Source organism: Candida orthopsilosis (genome assembly GCF_000315875.1).
Source record: "Candida orthopsilosis Co 90-125, chromosome 2 draft sequence".
Taxonomy (NCBI): domain Eukaryota; kingdom Fungi; phylum Ascomycota; class Pichiomycetes; order Serinales; family Debaryomycetaceae; genus Lodderomyces; species Lodderomyces orthopsilosis.
In genome coordinates, this window is record NC_018295.1 from 2,162,372 (window position 1) to 2,177,633 (window position 15,262).

At 39.5% G+C, this 15,262-nt stretch overlaps 8 protein-coding genes across 8 annotated transcripts; 5 read left to right on the forward strand and 3 right to left on the reverse strand. All coding sequences in view use genetic code 12, as the record gives it.

Annotated features, from left to right (window-relative positions):
- Nucleotides 1-39: 39 nt before the first annotated feature.
- CORT_0B10390 (hypothetical protein) lies at nucleotides 40-1,773 on the forward strand (the record flags this gene model as incomplete). Its single annotated transcript, XM_003868128.1, has 1 exon — nucleotides 40-1,773. One exon carries the CDS (start codon nucleotides 40-42, stop codon nucleotides 1,771-1,773), a length of 1,734 nt encoding a protein of 577 aa, XP_003868176.1.
- Nucleotides 1,774-1,867: 94 nt separating this feature from the next.
- On the forward strand, nucleotides 1,868-3,415 carry CORT_0B10400 (Vps17 protein; the record flags this gene model as incomplete). The annotated part of the gene is made up of 1 exon (XM_003868129.1): nucleotides 1,868-3,415. One exon carries the CDS (start codon nucleotides 1,868-1,870, stop codon nucleotides 3,413-3,415), a length of 1,548 nt encoding a protein of 515 aa, XP_003868177.1.
- A 222-nt stretch (nucleotides 3,416-3,637) lies between these two features.
- Nucleotides 3,638-7,816, forward strand: CORT_0B10410 (Siz1 SUMO/Smt3 ligase; the record flags this gene model as incomplete). Its single annotated transcript, XM_003868130.1, has 1 exon — nucleotides 3,638-7,816. One exon carries the CDS (start codon nucleotides 3,638-3,640, stop codon nucleotides 7,814-7,816), a length of 4,179 nt encoding a protein of 1,392 aa, XP_003868178.1.
- A 71-nt stretch (nucleotides 7,817-7,887) lies between these two features.
- On the reverse strand, nucleotides 7,888-8,409 carry CORT_0B10420 (Rpb7 protein; the record flags this gene model as incomplete). Its single annotated transcript, XM_003868131.1, has 1 exon — nucleotides 7,888-8,409. One exon carries the CDS (start codon nucleotides 8,407-8,409, stop codon nucleotides 7,888-7,890), a length of 522 nt encoding a protein of 173 aa, XP_003868179.1.
- A 219-nt stretch (nucleotides 8,410-8,628) lies between these two features.
- On the forward strand, nucleotides 8,629-9,159 carry CORT_0B10430 (Mrpl23 protein; the record flags this gene model as incomplete). Its single annotated transcript, XM_003868132.1, has 1 exon — nucleotides 8,629-9,159. One exon carries the CDS (start codon nucleotides 8,629-8,631, stop codon nucleotides 9,157-9,159), a length of 531 nt encoding a protein of 176 aa, XP_003868180.1.
- A 24-nt stretch (nucleotides 9,160-9,183) lies between these two features.
- Nucleotides 9,184-12,870, reverse strand: CORT_0B10440 (RNA polymerase II subunit B150; the record flags this gene model as incomplete). The annotated part of the gene is made up of 1 exon (XM_003868133.1): nucleotides 9,184-12,870. The coding sequence occupies one exon, from the start codon at nucleotides 12,868-12,870 to the stop codon at nucleotides 9,184-9,186; it is 3,687 nt and encodes a 1,228-aa protein (XP_003868181.1).
- Nucleotides 12,871-13,033: 163 nt separating this feature from the next.
- On the forward strand, nucleotides 13,034-13,852 carry CORT_0B10450 (Mrp20 component of mitochondrial ribosome; the record flags this gene model as incomplete). Its single annotated transcript, XM_003868134.1, has 1 exon — nucleotides 13,034-13,852. One exon carries the CDS (start codon nucleotides 13,034-13,036, stop codon nucleotides 13,850-13,852), a length of 819 nt encoding a protein of 272 aa, XP_003868182.1.
- A 28-nt stretch (nucleotides 13,853-13,880) lies between these two features.
- On the reverse strand, nucleotides 13,881-14,571 carry CORT_0B10460 (hypothetical protein; the record flags this gene model as incomplete). Its single annotated transcript, XM_003868135.1, has 2 exons — nucleotides 13,881-14,490; nucleotides 14,555-14,571. 2 exons carry the CDS (start codon nucleotides 14,569-14,571, stop codon nucleotides 13,881-13,883), a joined length of 627 nt encoding a protein of 208 aa, XP_003868183.1.
- Nucleotides 14,572-15,262: the final 691 nt, after the last annotated feature.

Here is a 15,262-nt window from a genome sequence, read left to right on the forward strand (position 1 = left end):
GAAAGTTACTTGTTCCTTTACCAAAAGGTCACCATCACTATGGATTCAAAGATTAAACAGTTAGAGGAAATGGGGTTTACCCATGACCAAGCGGAATCAGCATTGCAAAGAGCTAATAATGACTTAGAACAAGCAATTGGCTATTTATTTGGGGACTCCGAAGAAAAGCATCCACCAGAAGCACAAATGTTTGATGAAGATTACAATATACACAGTGGTACCGTTGCTATTTCAAACCCACAAGACATTCCACAGTTTCCATTACAAGAATCACAAAACTATGGATATGGTAGTGGATGGGGTACTGAATCAGAGCAACTCGACTTGGATGAGTTTAACCTTTTTGAAAACCCAAAGGCATTTTTGAGGAACAAGGAGACTATCCCCGCAGTCGTTCCTAAAATAGGCAACACACCAGGACGATTTGTGATACCATTGTATGTGGTACTATGCCAAAATCATGCCTTCAATGAGATTTTACTAAGTAAAAACGTAGATCAAGAATTTACCGAGAATTGGTTCAGTGATCAACAGGAGGAGGCTGAATCGAGTCAAGACGACAGCGAATCATTCATTGCAGCAATTCAACAACTTATTGCATTCTTTACAACAACCAGTGAACGTTCGTTCATCAGCTCAGAGGGGTTTTACAATAAAGTGTCCGAATCATTCAAGGCACACGAGTTTGAAGATTGGGATGAGCTAGTGACAATTGCTGCCAAGGATTTGGATAAAAATATGAAATCAGTTTTAGGCAAGAAGTTTGATCTTCTCGACTCACAAGCTGTAGATCAAGATGGACAATTGAAGACTTTTAAAAGCGTCAACATCGATAGTGACTGCAGAGAAGCAACGTTAGTGGAATCTATAAGTAAATTGTTATGGTCTCCAGAGTCTTACGCCATCAAGAGTATTGCACCTATATTGGGAATTCAAATCTCTCCCAATGACACAGCGAGACAAATTTCTTCCTTGAATATCGAAGAGTCATTCTACCCTGCCCTCTTTACATCCAAATACAGATCATTGATAGAAGAGATGAACAAAAAAAGGATTCAGTCAGCAAAGGAAAGGACCACCATCACTTCAAGAATTATGGCTTTGAGCTCTTTTGAAGGAAAGAAAATCAGGAGTTTTCTAGATAAAACGAAGATCTATATGGAGAAAATCGGCGAAAAGGAAGCACATGAAGATCTTTCCAAGCTATCGGACTCTGTAAAGGATGAATCGGGTCAATTAAATGAGAAGTTAAAGAAAATTAATCACGACTACGTCAAACTCGATACATCCATCCAAGACAACATTATAGAGGAGATAAAAAAAGATGATATGTTAGACGTACCTTCGAAATATCACTTGGTAGGTGTTGTATTTTCAGATACACACTATGCTTACCGATCCAGTCACAAGTCAGGTAATGAATGGGTACTATTTCTCGCCGATGCACCAAACGGGGTTGTTGTAGATTTCAGGACAACACAATGTACATTTGGCGAAATAAAAGGCTATATACAGGATGAGCCAAGTGATAAATACATCTTTTTGGTTTATGATGATGAGAATACGTTACAAGGAGATGTGCTCAAACTCCCAGGTAGCTTATCGTCATTTTTCACTCAGGACAACAAATTCTTACACGCTCAAATTGAAAATGCCGAAAAGGAGGATATTGATGTTGTGCAGAGCAATGAAGAGTCTACCGAATATGTGAGCAGAAAAGACTTTGGTGGAAAAGAAAGAGCTGACTCTGATACAGATTTAATAGATATATAGATACTGCATATAAACGCACTGTATCCTTTGTTGAACAAAAAAATCCGATACCAATTGTACTTGCCATATTCAGAGAACAACCCCTACCGATTCAATGGATTACGCTGACGACTTTGAAGATAATAACCCATTTGCTAGATTTGAAGATGATGAAGCCTCACATTTTGAGCCTCAAGTGGAAAGTCTGACGCCGCAGGAGCAACTGATCGAAAATGTTGGGTTCGCAAACCAAGAAAACCAAGACACCGAGGCTGATCAAGACCTCATATCAAAAACTGATTTACGGAAGTTGATACCAGAACGATTCAGCCAAAAGTATAGTTTACATATTAAGCTCGTATCCATTGAAAGGAACAAACCAGAAAACCCAATTTTACGATTGTCTGTTCGTGTGCAAGGACTTCCTAAATTCAGACAAAAGGAATACGAAGATGTACGTCGCACCTTTAATGAAGTAGTCAAATTCAACAAGTACTTGGCGGTGTCGAATTTGGAAGTATTTGTCCCCGTAATCCCAAGCTCAGTTACTTCTTACCCAACTGGCGGGGAGGACGAAAAGAAGCAATTAATATTTGTATGGCAAGAGTGGTTTGATCGAATCACTTCAAATCCGATTCTTATCCGAGATGAGGAATTTGTGTTTTTTGTCGAAAATGATTTTGGATACAGTGTAATAAACAGCAACAAAAAGTCCTCAGTCGCAAGTGGGTTAATGAGAAAAACTTTGAAACAATTTCCTGTTCCCGATGATCCTTTCCTAGAGTTGGCGGGGTTTAGACCAACTATAAAGAATGCGTATTTGTTGTGTCAAAGATTGCATCGATTGCTCGATAAAGTATCTAAAAGTGAAAAACAATTATCAATACATGTATATAATATGTCAAATAAATTGACTGTGTTGTCACAATTTGAAACCACCCATCCTGGTATGAAAAATATGTGGGAAAAATTGGGCAAAGTGGTCCAGGTACAGTCGGATCTTTTGCTTGTGGAATCAATTGGTGAGATGGGTGTCTTGGGCGATGGTATTCAATACTTTGCCAATGATTTTTACGAGATTAAGGAAGCTCTAACTAATCGGTATTTGATTATGCGGGAGTTGCTACAGGCTGAGGCTCAAACTAACGCAAAGCACGTCCATGCCAACAAAATGAAAAACAAAGCCTCCTTGGATCCTATAAAAGTCGATGAGGCATTGAGAGCATTAGAGTATGCCTCGAAAGTACAGGAGCTGCTAAACTTACAAGTCAAAAGAATATCGGGAGAAATGTTGTTTGAAAAAGACGAGGTTGTCGATTTTGTCGAAAAGAAATTTAAAAGCTTACTAAAGGCTTATGCTCTACACAAAATAGATCATCATCGGAAAATTTTGAAGAAGTTTGAAGCTATCCGATTGGACGTTAGAAGTGTTGACGAACGTGGTGGCTTGTCACGTCTCAACCGTGACAATTTGGCCAGTATCAAGCACAATTTGCTCCAATCGCAAGCCCCTTCAGGTGATTCATGGTCTTCACGAACGTTTAGGTCGTTAGAGAAGGAAGAGGAGACGAAACAAAAAAGTAAGCCCCAAACATCTTCCTTACAAGCAAGTTCGGTGGATGCGAAAAATGCCGCTAGTTTGCTAGGTGTAGCCACATTTTAGTTAGTTTTGGTATACGTTTGTATATGGTTAAAGAGCTGATTTTGTCCTAAAGGAGAAAAACCAAAACAGTCGCGAAGAGAAAAAAGTTAAGGTGAGTCCGAAAAGAAAAAAGATACTCAAGTAAACATTCCATTCCACCCAATTCATACAAAACCATAATCAAGTGATAAGACCTTTTGATCGCTTTTGACATTGGCTCAATTGCTACTAAATGAGCTAGAAATGCCGATTTACCTTAGATTTTCACACGAAGAGTTTAAGCTTATTTCACGACGAATAAGAAACTTAAAGATAGCTCAGTTGAGAAGTCTCTGTCGATGTCTTGAATTTTCTTACGGAGGTACAAAGGACAACCTACTTAGGAATATATTTCTACACTTTGACACGGTAAACGATACCAGGGATGCTGCAGGACTTGCAGCTATGAAGGATTTGCTCAGGAGAATTGAAGAGAACCAACCTTTAGTCACGTATAATGAGGTGCATAAATTCTATAGTAGTAGAGGTAAGTCTCGACCTCGAACCCCGTCCGCCTCCTCTGCTGAAGGTTTGCACTCACAGGATTCACACCCAGTGAGAGATCACGATATCAATTTCATTGATAACCCATTCTTCAGATTAATAAGGAAAATTCATGTTTCACCACAAGTGTGTCTTCCAAAAAAAGGTAAAAATGATTGTTGTATTGACTTTGTCTTTGATGTAGCCGAGCATAAATTATTGAAGAAAGAGGACCCAAATTTGAGGATATATTTAATTTGTGGCAGAAAAATGACTGATACTCGAGTATCTGATGATGTAGAGATAGAGTGGCCCCTACCTCATGACCTTTATGTGAATGACCAGAAAATAGATACTAAATACAAAGGTCTTCGGCACAAACCAGGAACAGCAAAGTCAGTTGACCTTACAGAATTGCTACTTGTACCTCCTAAATTGAATAAGATACGCATAAACTACGAAGACCACGAGGAGACGTACTACGTTTATTTATACTTTGTGAGGCTAATCCCTTTTGAAACCGTTATCGAGAATATCAAGGCACAACCCAAAATCCACAAAAATCACACTATTGCCAGCATCAAAAAAAACACAAAAGATCTGCATTTGGAGGGCATTGAAATAGAGGATATAATATTGTCTTTGAGAGATCATTACACTTACACCAAAATTGAGATCCCTGTTAAAACAATAAACTGCGATCACCTTCAATGTTTTGATTTGAGAATTTGCATGACTCAACAGTATGAGTCTCCAACTTGGCAGTGTCCACATTGTAGGTCACGATTTGAGGTTTCAGATTTGGCAATTTGCGAGTATTTTGAGGAAATCCTTAATAATTTGAATGTGGAAGTGGACTTTGTGAAAATAGCGAAGGATGGGAAATGGAGCCCTTGTATCGAAAAGAAGGAGCCAAGACCAGACGTGAAGTTGGAAAGGCTAGTTTCAGGGGTAAAAAGAGAGCCTGATGTTATAGTCAATTTGATGGGAGATGTGGCCGTCAGTCTGAGTGATGACGAGAATGATATTGAAGTGCTTTTGAGTGATGCTAGAATCACGAGAGTCGAGGATTCAACTCCATCCAATGGTCATAAAGAGGTACGAACTACTATTACTGCCGGTGCTTTGAATGAGGCTTTGGGCATAAGTTCTTCAAATAATTATGAGGAAGTTCAATCCGAAGAAAATACAAACCCCGGTACGAATAATGATGAGCGCATAACCCACGATATCGCAGCCCTTTCAACCAATTCTAGCTTAGTTACTCCTAGCTTAGCATCTATTTACACAAGTCCTCGTGGTGACCAAGTACTGACGCAGTTTCAACGACAACAATTACAAAGTCAACACGAACAAAGTGTCCAGCCACAGCAATTAGAACAAGTGCATACTGAACAACAGCAATTACGTCAACATCAATTACAACAACAACAGCTACAACTGCAGCAATCACAACAAGAAATTCATCAACAACACAGCGAACAACAACAGGTGCCACAACATATATCTGCTCAAACAGTTAATGGTGCAGTCTTGTATGGGCCAATAATAACACGGCGTTTGTCAACATTGAGCCGAAAAGCCCCAAATGAGACCCTAAACACTCAACAAATTGGCACTCAATCCCATCCCCATTCACAATTTGTACAACGTGATTATGCTCCATACCACGCTACACTGGTACCAGAGACCCCGTTTTTTGCACCATCACCTCAACATGTTACTCAGGAGATCCATGCACGTGGTGAAACAAACTGTGTGCTATCCCCTAGGAACAACTCTTTACAACAACTTCAGGAACAATGCCGCGCTGCATTAATATCCCAGAGCACAACACTGCCCAACCCAGGGGAAACTACGGACGTACTTGACGGTAATATTTCAAATTACTCTCAAGCTCCAATTTCCAGTAGGATGATGCAGCAAAAGCTAAACCGACAACAATACAACTCTCAAAGTATCATTTCTCGAAATATGCTTACCCCAGGGCAGCGTAATATGCAACAAAATATCAAATTGTTGGCATTGCAACAAGAGAAACAACTGCTGCCAGTACAGCAAAGGTCATCGACACAATCAGCTCTGCAGCAACTGGTCTTTACCCAGAAATCTCCGCGCCAGCTGCAATCGCATCCATTATTACAAACCCAGTCACTTATGCATCACACATTACACCAAAAGCGAACATCAGTACAATATTTGTCACCGCAGACTCCCAGTCTGGAAGCACAGCCCCAATGCAACCTCAATCAAGATCGTGTGTTTCATCAGTCACAAGGTTTGAATGCACAACAATCGTTTCAAAACAGGATTGAGGAGCCAATAAAAACTCCAGCTTTAGCTTCAAACAGCTCAGGATTAATTAGAGGCTATACAGCAACAAATCCAGAAGTGCTGTCAACACAAGTTACCAGTGAGACTACTGTCAGATCGTCGAGAACGACCGCTAGAAACTCTACTATTAAACTGGACAATGCTAACCACACTAACGAGCCTAAGAATCAACAAAATGCGGAGCAAAATTTGCAAAACACCGGTGAAAATAATGACGCGGATAGTTTTTTACAAAATACAGGCTTCCAACCTCAAAATTTTACTTCTTCATTGCAGCTGCCGCGTCAGTTTTTATCAAATGAGCCGTTACTAGAAAGACAAGCAGCCGGACAGACAGAGCCACAAGCAGCACATGATTGTGAACAAATTGATTCCCAACATTCTTTTAATACATCCGTAGAAGGAGTTGCTTTTGCACAGATTGAACGAATTTTGGTGCAATTTGAAAGTGATACTCAACAGACACTTCAACAAATTAAGCTTGAATGTGCTTCAGATCCTTTTCAAAAGGAAAAAGTACTGAGGCATTATGTGAACTTCAGAGAGATAGAGAAGCAAAAGGTTATTGATGAATTTATGAAAAATTATTTTGACATTGTCGGTGACACACTAAACTTAAATGTAATAAATGGAAAAGGAAGTGGTGTATCATTTAATCACACTGCCCTATTACAGAGCGGAAATCAAATGCATGAAGTTAGATATGAGGACGGGAAATCTCCGGGCCCAACGCTTGATTCTTCAACATTGCAACAGAGGCTGCTGTTGTCTGATCGATATCCTCAAACCATAGATCGTCCAGCGCCTGTGCTGACTATTTCTGCTCACACCAAACTAACACGTTTGCATTCACTCTCAGACCGAAATGGAATTAAAACTAGAGCCAGGGCGTCACAACTGAGATCTCCACACGCAGCTAATGTTTTTAAAGAGACAATTCCAGCTGATCCGTCTCGCACATTGGTAAATTCCCCGGTATCCAACCCTCATGGACATCATTCGATCTCGGGCTTTTTACCGCAAACTAAACTACAATCTTCATTGAATAACAATTATAGTCTAGTCACGCAGACCTTGTCCCCTGACTCCGTAACAGAGCCTAATCAACTTAAAAAAGGTCATTTCAAGATTGGTGAATCATTTTTCGATGATTCCAAAACTTTGGATTATGTTATCCCAGCCAATGATATGAAAGAAAATTCGACTGTACCTCAAAAGGATGGTGAAAATTTGGGACTACAACAAATCATTGTGGATACAACTTCTCAGTCAAAGGGAGGAAGGTTAGAGTCTGATCTCAAACAAACCAGATCGATATTTGGGGAGATGGAGACTTCGCCCACCAAGAAACAAAAATTGATGGAGATTTTAAAGTGTGAGTTAGATAAGGGCGAATTGATTAATAAGTTTCAAGTATTTCAAGATTATACACTAGAACCCGCAGATATGAAGCGAATAGAAAGGGTGTGGGTTCAAGGGTTGAAAGAAAAAGAGAAAAGGATCGATCAGATCGTGTCTTCAGGTAGTTCAAAAGACCCCATAGTTCTCGATAGTGACACCGAATAGATCAAGCATTTAAGTACCTGATGTATGTGAATATCGAACTCGTAATATCTTAATTATCTCTATTATATCAATCACAATGGACTTGGTCCTAGATAATCCTCCTTAATACTCCCAATCGCATATATCTCGTTAACATCTGTTCTTGTCCCTACAATCTTCAACCTAACCTTTGATCCCTTTTCTATATTTTCATCAGGACTGGAATAAGCTGGTGGATTGGCGGACGGATTGAACTTCATATCTGAAGGTATTAGATGGGTACTAACAAAGACTGACAATGGTCCCACATCTGCAAAGAATCCCATTTTGTTCACTGTTGTTACAACACCATCGACGACTTCTCCCTTGAATGGTTTCCAAACAACAGCCCGGTATTTCACTTCGAATTCGGCCATTCCAGTTGTGGGAATTATTCTTCCTTTACCAACATCAATATTCATAGAATCTAGCACACAAACAATGTATCCAAACTGGCCTGTGCATGTACCCTCGACATCACTTAATAGTTTATCTCTTAAAAATTGGTCCATTTGTGGACCGAAATATGAAGGGTGCAACGTTAGGTTTAGTGATAAATCTTTCAAAAAAAACATGTTGGACTAGACTCTATAGGGTATATTTATACATATAATACAAAATAGATTGTGATGGATTTCTATATTCTCTTGATGTTGCGTTGTTGTTGGCGTCTCCAACCACGATGATGGTGAAAATTTCGACTTTTTCGTTCAGAGAGATTTTGGTTTTTTGTTCACGACTTGGAAGAAAAAATTTCACCAAAAGACTTCACCAAAAGATTATCAACACCCCAAATGTCTCAAAGGATTGGTAATGCTGTACTGGCACTCACTCGAGTGTGGCACCATGTTGATGTTGCAGCAGACTCGAGGACTCTTGGTAGACTAGCTTCGCAAATTGCTATCACGCTACAAGGTAAACATAAACCTACATATACCCCTAATAGAGATCATGGGGACTACGTTGTAGTTACAAATTGTGCTCATTTGAAGATCACAGGTAACAAACTAAAAGATAAGACTTACTGGCATCACACTTCACGTCCGGGAACGTTGAACTTGATTCCTATGGAAAGAATGATTGCAAATAAAGGGTACGGAGAGATTTTGAAAAGAGCTGTCAAAGGAATGATACCTAAAAATAAACATAGATTGGTGAGGATGGACAGATTGAAAGTGTTTGATGGAGATGAGCATCCATACAAAGAGAATCTAATAGCATTTGCCGATGAAATGAGGGAAGTTAGAGCCAAGATGGCCAAGTTGGAAGAGAATGAAACAAAGAGAGCCGAACTTAGGAAAAAGTATTTAGCTCATCAAGTATAGATCTTGTAAATATATATTTTTTAACTATACACGAATGCTGGCTCCTGAACTTTCAGTATACAACCTTGGGGTTATATTCATTGCCATAAGCTCTTGAAACAACAACTTAGCAGCATAGGGTATATGAATTTGGTAAATGTTTGTCTTGTTTTTACAAGAACGACACTCAAATTGATTCTTTTTCAAATTGGCAATAACTGTCATTAATCCACAACTACCACATACATGCACTCTGAATGCATCTGATGCTTCCATCAACCTCTCTTTAAGGAAACCTGCGGCACCATGAGCGATCATACAATCTCTCTCCATTTCTCCAAAACGCAAACCACCATCTCTAGATCTACCTTCAACTGGCTGTCTAGTCAAGACTTGAACAGGACCTCTTGCTCTTGCATGGATCTTGTCGTCAACCATATGTCTCAATCTTTGGTAGTAAGTAGGTCCGAAAAAGACTTGCGCCATAAGTTTCTTACCGGTGTGACCATTGTACATGACTTCAAAACCCCTCGATTGATAGCCATGCTCTCGCAACAATTTGGAGATGGCCTCTGCAGTAACATCTGTGAATGGAGATGCATCACCTTCAAGACCAGATAGTGATGACACCTTCGACAACAAACATTCAATTAAATGCGCAACCGTCATACGTGATGGTATCGCATGTGGATTGATGATTAAATCAGGAACAATACCTTCCGCTGTGAAAGGCATATCTTCATGTCTATAAGTAACACCAATGGTACCTTTTTGACCATGTCTAGATGCAAATTTGTCACCAATCTGGGGCACTTTTGTTGTTCTCATTCTTACCTTAACAAATTTAGCACCATCACCATTGGTAGTCAACAAAACTTGATCAACGATACCTGACTCGGTACTTCTCAATGGTGTAGAAGCGTCTCTTTTGGTGTGATATTGTGTTCTTTGACCCAATTCTTCGGTATCTGGTGGGATTGGCGTTGTTTTACCTATGATGATATCTTCTCCACTGACTCTGACACCAGGGGCAATCAAACCATCATCATCCAATTTCTCATAAGTGCCATGCTTCAATCGCAAAGTATCGGACCTTGAAGGTTTTTCAAAAGTCTCTAACGCCTTCATTCCTTGACGTTTTTCCAAGTCCATATATGATCTAAAAAACAATGACCGGAATAACCCTCTATCAATGGATGATTGATTCATAATCATAGAATCTTCTTGATTGTAACCTGAATAACAGGCAATGGCAACAATGGCATTTTGACCAGCTGGTAACTCACGGAACTTCAAATGTTCCATGGCTCTGGTGGTGGCTAGTGGTTTTTGAGGGTAGTACAAAATGTTTGCCATAGTATCCATTCTAACAGCATAGTTAGTCAAGAACACACCCATGGCTTGTTTACCCATCGCAGATTGATATGTATTACGTGGAGATTGATTGTGGTCGGGGAATGGGATGATAGACGCGGCAACCCCTAAAATCATTGAAGGATGGATTTCACAATGTGTGAATGTGTGCGTATTACTACTACCTGTTGGTTTAATTCTCTTTGCCGGGTCTAGTTCTTGCTCCTCCATTTGTAAATCTTGTTGCTGAGTCTCGGTAAGGTTACTCTTCGACGCTTCTAGATCGTCCGGTGTCATGGCAATCATAATAGTTTCCTCTTCTTCGGCATCAACATATTCAACAATACCTTCCCTCACTAATGATGACCAAGTGTATGTAGGCTCGTCATCTAAACCATCGTATGAAGATTCCAACAATTGATTGACATGTTCCTTTCGTAATTTCAAATCACCTTTAGTCTCAGAATCTGGATTATCATCAACGATAAATAACGGACGGTAAACTCTACCAGCGTCGGTGAAAATTTTAAGTTCTTTTTCTCTAATATCTCTAATAATGGATACCTCGGGTGAAATATCTCCATTTCTTCTGAGGTCACGCATGTAATCAACCAATGATGCTGGCTCTCTATGCACACCCACCCAAACACCATTTACAAACACTCTAGTTGCATCAGGTGAATTTGACGGGACATAATCTTCTAATGGTTCCAACCCCCAATCTCTCAAGAATGACAGAATTGGTTCTGATGGGGTACCAACAGAAATACACGACATCAAAGACAAGTTTTTTACTAAACCACACGCTTGACCTTCAGGAGTTTCTGCGGGACACACCAATCCCCAATGAGTATTGTGCAATTGTCTTGGCTTGGCAATTTTACCATCTCTTCCAATAGGTGTATTTGTTCTTCTTAAATGTGACAAGGTGGATGAGTAGGTGTAACGGTTCAACACTTGTGAAACACCAGCTCTTGAACTCATAGCCTTTTTCTGCTCACCCCAGTTACCAGTAGCTAATGAATATCGCAACCCATCGGTTATGGTCTGCGACTTGACGGCCAAGGTTAAGTTAAACTCCTTGTCATTTTCAACACATCTTTGCATATAGTTGTAGATATCTTTCGTCAACTTTTTGAACAAGATACGGAATAAATTGGCTAATAAAGGTCCTGCTAAATCTAGCCTCTTTTTACCAAAATGATCTCTGTCGTCTGGTTCTTTTCTCTCCAATGCACAAAGCAACAACCTGTTGACCATATAACCAAGGAAAAATGCCTTTCTCGTTTCAAATCCTTCTTCTTGGGTTATGTTGGGCAACAACTCCTTCTGTAAGATATCTTTGGCATATTGTATACGTTTCTCTCTCCTTATACCCAAAACACCTCTTCTACCAATGAAATCAAGGGCCACTTCACGTTCCTGAATCACGAAACCTTCTTCAACGCAAGGTTTCAACATTTCTAACATTTGCCAATCATTGGCATCATAACATATGTGTTCCAAAATATCACCATCGGGAACAACACCAAGTGCTCTAAACACAATCACAATAGGTATATCTTCTTTAATGTATGGCAATGTTGCTCTGATTGTTCTTGCTGACAGACTCTTTTCATCACGTCCGTATAGTTTAATTTGCATAGACGAGATCAATCTTGACCCCTTTTCGATAGCTGATCTGATTTCTGCGACGTGGGAAATTGGAGATGGCGCCGCTTTTTTAAACACTTGCACAATGTTTGCTGCACTTCTCTCTTGAGCGATCAAGACCTTCTCTGAACCATTGATAACAAAGTAACCCCCCATATCATACGGGCATTCCTTCAATTCGTACATTTCGTGCTCACCCAAGTCCCTTAACATACAGAACTTTGATCTCACCATGATGGGTACTTTTCCCATGTACACTTTACTATCGCTATCTTCTCCCTGAACTATCTGCTCTTTCCACTCAAGTTCGTTATCTTTTCTATTATTGTCATCAGATTCAAAAACCTTCTTTGACATATCAACATATAATGGAGCCGAGTAAGTAAGGTTACGAAGTCTAGCTTCTTGTGGAAACATGAGATGGGTAGTACCATCACCTTCAGTTTGACTCGGTTTGGAGATATACATCTTACCAAACGTAATCTCATACCTCTTGTTCTTATTATCCTTATCCGATGTATGCTGAGCTGGTTGGTCTAAGATTAAATGCGAATCCTCCCAGATTAATTCTTGAATTGTTGATTCAATAAATTCATCAAATGAGTCCAACTGTTGTGACACCAAACCCTTTTCCTGAAAGAAGGATGTGATCACGGTCCAACAATCCTCCGGAGTGATGCTCTGAGAATCATCATACATGTAAGGATCATATTGCTCTTCTGACATAGTGACGGCGAGATGAGGTGTGAAGGCAAAAAGATAGAAGGTATTTATGGTCTGAGTGCTTTTCGTTTGATTTTTTTTTCCTTTTTTCAACAAACTAATTTTTAATCGCAGCACGACCTTTGAAAATTTTCAACTCTTAGTTAAGAGCTTCCATTAAGCAAGAATGACCCTCCTAAAGGTATTTACCAGATCAGTGCATCATAAACTACCACCTGCAAAGTATCCCAAAGTTAAGGTTGACTCAGTTGAACTTAATCCACCAAAGTATGGTTTTCGTAAAGTGAGGCCTCCCATTTTGGCACAATCGCCAACAACAACATTATTCCCCAATTCAGAATTGGCAAAGCTTTACGTTGAACATGGAAAGCCAATACCTAATAGATTCATTAGTCAAACGGATTCAGAAAAAGCTCGTGCCCAGTTTGAAAAATTCCAACACGATTTAGCTATGGATGAACCTCATTTTACTCAAGGTGAAAATAAAGTATATTTACCTGGTGGAAGAATATGTCTCTTGCGTCCCAATGCCAAGCATACCCCATATCAAGCAAAATTTTTGGTGCCCAAATCAATGAATAAAATGGATTTAAGAGATTATTTGTGGAATATTTATGGCTTAAGAGCATTAAACATAACAGTACAATTACAACCAGCCAAATGGACAAGAAATATCAATGATTTGGCTAGACATAGAGTTCCCCAGTTGAAGAAGATGACCATTGATATGGCTGAACCATTTGTCTGGCCAGAAGTGCCTCAAAAGAAGGTTGACGATTTGAAATTACAACAAAAGAATAGTGAAGAGATTGTAAAGCACAATATGGCCAGTGGTGCCGACAAAAATAAGCCATTAGAGGCATATGATGGATTATTTGAAGAGCCAAGTAAAACTGAAAGATTCATTCCAAAACTGGCTAAAAGAGGAAAGTTTGACAAGTTGCACCAGACACGTAGTCAAGTGTCAAATTACCTAGGATTGTAAATAGAGACAGATTTAATATAGATCCAAATCACCAAAAGTAACTCTTTTTTTGATAAGCTTCAGTAGCCTCGGGCTTATCAACCATGTCATACTCTTCAGTATTGGGACTGTCGACTGCTTTCTCGGTAACCTCTCTTGTAAAGATATTCCTTACCATGAAGATGGACCCATCCAATATAGCAGCATAGTCGTACCCAGTCGTAGTAGCAGCAGCAGCAGCAGCAGGATTATTATCGGTAGCACTCTCCTCCTTCTTTGCGAGAGAACTCAATTTCAAAACTGTCTTTAGATCCAACGGGTTTGACACAAATTTTTTAACAGCATCCTTATTGGCCTCAAATTGAGGTTTGATAAACTCAAAGAAGAGCCATGGCGCCCCTGATTTCTTCCAGTCTTCATTTTCAGTCACCATTGGAATGATTAACCAAACATGAAATACAATCTTGAGCAACGAGTACCCCGGAACAAATGTAATGAAAGACAATGTATTTTCAACAATTGTAGCACATCCTAGGACTGCCCAATAAATAAGCCACCGTTGTAGCGCACCTAAGCGAGAGGGCAAATTAGGCTCATCGATGCTGTTTATGATGGCAATAGTTGAAGCAAACACGGGGTAAACTAGTGAAATTAAGGTACTGGGACGAAGTTAGTATTAAATGTGTAACAAATACATTAGAGGAACGAAAGTTTATAACATACTTTAATATTCCGAACATTTGTGTTTAAGGAGAAGGTCTTTGCAATCAAGTAACTCCCAATGGCATAAACGGAATCTTTTTTTGTAAGGGGGGAGGGGGATGGAGGTGGGCAGTAGTGTACATGGCTAAAAAATATCGTTATCTATTGTTTTTGCGATACACAGTTATCTTTAGATGATAAGTTGCCTTTGCTACGCACGAATGTCAATTGTAGGTTAGCAGTGGTAGTGACGCAGCCCTATGTTTTAGAGAGCCTGAAGTTGGCTGTCTGCAACTGCGCTGTTACACACTCGAAGTATGGAAGAACTTAAGAATTTTGGTTTTTAAACAATAAGCGCAAATATGTTTTTAAGATGCGAGTTACTTATAGTAAAGTCGTGCATTGGATGCCTGCCTATTCCATCCTCTATGTTGTTACATATGTTACATACGTTCACATTTATATCCAAATGATATCCAATACTCCCCACTTCAGCACCACAGCTCTTTTACTTCAGCAACACAAGTACCCCTTAATATCTCTGTTTAACTCTGGTGTTCACCTCGATCAAACCTTAATTCTTTCAATAATGATAATGTCTTATAATGTATAGTAAACCTTACTTAGTTAATTGTAGATTGTGTGAGCAATAGGTTCTTATGGATCATAACTAGGGTTTCTTTCAAGGTCAAGTGGCAGAATAAATCTTCAAGAAGTAACTTACTACAC